At 39.6% G+C, this 2,212-nt stretch overlaps 1 protein-coding gene across 1 annotated transcript; it reads right to left on the bottom strand.

Annotated features, from left to right (window-relative positions):
- SFR1 (SWI5 dependent homologous recombination repair protein 1) lies at positions 1–2,001 on the bottom strand (the record flags this gene model as incomplete). Its single annotated transcript, XM_084265188.1, has 3 exons — positions 1–192; positions 409–795; positions 1,906–2,001. The coding sequence occupies 3 exons, from the start codon at positions 1,999–2,001 to the stop codon at positions 1–3; spliced, it is 675 nt and encodes a 224-aa protein (XP_084121314.1).
- Positions 2,002–2,212: the final 211 nt, after the last annotated feature.

Genomic DNA, 2,212 nt, shown 5'->3' with positions numbered 1-2,212 from the left:
TTATGCATCTACAAAATCTTCTTCTGTCCTGCTGTAGTGCAGTAACTGGTCTTCTAATCCAAACGTATCTATCAGCTGAGTGAGACTCACTTTCTTGCCATCTGCAGAAAAGGCTGCCTGCAGTTTATACAGCATCAGCTGGGTACTGCTTCTCCATTTCACTATCAAGGCCTGCAGTTCAGACAGGTTGTTCTGAAATTGGGACAAACCAAAAGAAAGGTTATCATCTGCTGAAAATATGTGGGGGTGGGTTGATACACTGCTGATCTATGTTTATAAAAAGCCTTAAACTCAGACAATATACAAACACCACACACACAAAATGTGAGTCAGTACTCCTGGTTAAACAGGAGGATTACACTATAAGTTCAAACGATTTAGAAGTGCTTTTTCGGAGGTTCACCTCACCTTAGAGCGGTACATCTTCACAAGTTTGAGCCTTCGCAGCAGTTCTTCCTTCTCTTGCACTTGTTTCACCAGCCTTACTTTTTCTTCCAGCGACTGCTGCTGACTAAGATCAGCCTGTAGCACGTGAGCATTCTCTGCTGATCCAGAGAGATCACTTTCCTGTAAGGGACTTTTTAAACATGTATGTCCAGTGCTGTTTCTTTCCAGGTTTTCAGAACCATCCTGTAATCTGGGACAATCTGTATTTGTCCTTGGCAGGCATCCTTTGTCATCATCAGCAGAGTTTTTCTCCTCAGTGTCTATCTTGAGCCGCTTTGCCACTGTAAAATTAGCGTTAAACGAACGTCTTGTTTTCCTTAATCGCTCCCTCAGAGCTGCGCTCATTGGCTACAAAATAAAGAACAAAAACCCCAGAAGGATTAGAAGTCTTTAATCTCTGAGCAAATGTCAAAGAACTACAGAACTTAGTTGTAAATTATATCAAATGTCATGTATGTAAAGTTCATTGTAAAGCCAGACGTCCCACTTCTCCCTATAGCTTTTGCTAACTTCCTTTCACATGTGTTTGCAAACACAAATGCAAGACATGGGGAGACAGACCTCCACATTGACGAGGAACAAATCCTGTGTTCCATACTGAGATGAACCTACTCATCTAGTCTTCCTGCAGAAGATACACGGTATATTTCAACTTACATTTATTCCATCAAGTTCAATTTTCCCTCTGATTTAATGGAGATATGGGCAGGGAGAGGTTTTTTTGTCGTTGCATCCCACCACACATAACACACTTTCTCTAACAGCACTAGTATAAAACATCTGTATTCTACTTGAGAGTATTAGAAGTGATCTGTATAATTTTGACTTGTTCATGCTTTAAGATCCTTCAGCAATAAGCAGCTTAAGGGACTCTCTTTCTTGAACCATTTTATTTTTTTGAAAGTTAATCTGTGTCTCACATTTTTACCTGTGAAAATATACTAATATATGGGCAAAACGGATTAGTTAAGTAACACTTGCTAACTAGCCTTATTCAGCCAAGGTCTGGATGCTAAAGGTGGCAGCATCACTGTAACTCATGCTAGGATGAATTCCACGGTGGAGCTCAGCGTTACAGAGAACATACGAATTGGAAGCAGTGTAATTTGTTCAAGTGCAAGCAGAAGTCTCAGAAAGTCATTCTGCATACACAGCAACACATAAAACTGGGACCTGAAAAAAGCCAAGAAGATCTAACAACAACAAACAAAACCAATGGCATTTTTTGTACACTTCTCCATCACTTTGTATTCACAGCTAATACCTGCTTATGCAGCGCAAAGTATACCAATCACATGCCTTACCTGGACAACTTCATAACTATAGGTATAAGCTACCTATCTTTAGCCTTCCAGTGTCTCAGTGACTTCCAGCTATTTGATGATTTCACAACCATTTACAAGCACTTTTGTTGCTATGAAGAGTCACATTACTGGAAAAGCAAATAAGTTTTCATACCTGTTTCCCTGAGCCAGTCCCCTGTGGAGCTGCTGTCCCAGAATCCTTTGGAGTAGCACACAAAGCTGTCGATTTTTCAAGCACTGGTTCTTCCATTTTGAGATGGACAGCAGTTTCTGTTAAAAGATTGAATGAATTTTCACTTGATCATAATAAGCTGCATAGCTGCACAAATCAGTAAAAAGCTCTTATAAGAAATACTAATTTTCTAATTAACTTCAAAAATACATCTGCATTAATTACACAACTGTTTCATGAGCTAAGTATCATCTTGCTTTGAGAATGGCTTTTCTTCAACAGGAGGAAC

The sequence above is a fragment of the Gallinula chloropus genome (genome assembly GCF_964237585.1).
Source record: "Gallinula chloropus genome assembly, chromosome: 5".
NCBI lineage: Eukaryota > Metazoa > Chordata > Aves > Gruiformes > Rallidae > Gallinula > Gallinula chloropus.
The sequence above is the reverse complement of the archived record's forward strand: the minus strand, read 5'-3'. Positions and strand labels throughout refer to the sequence as shown.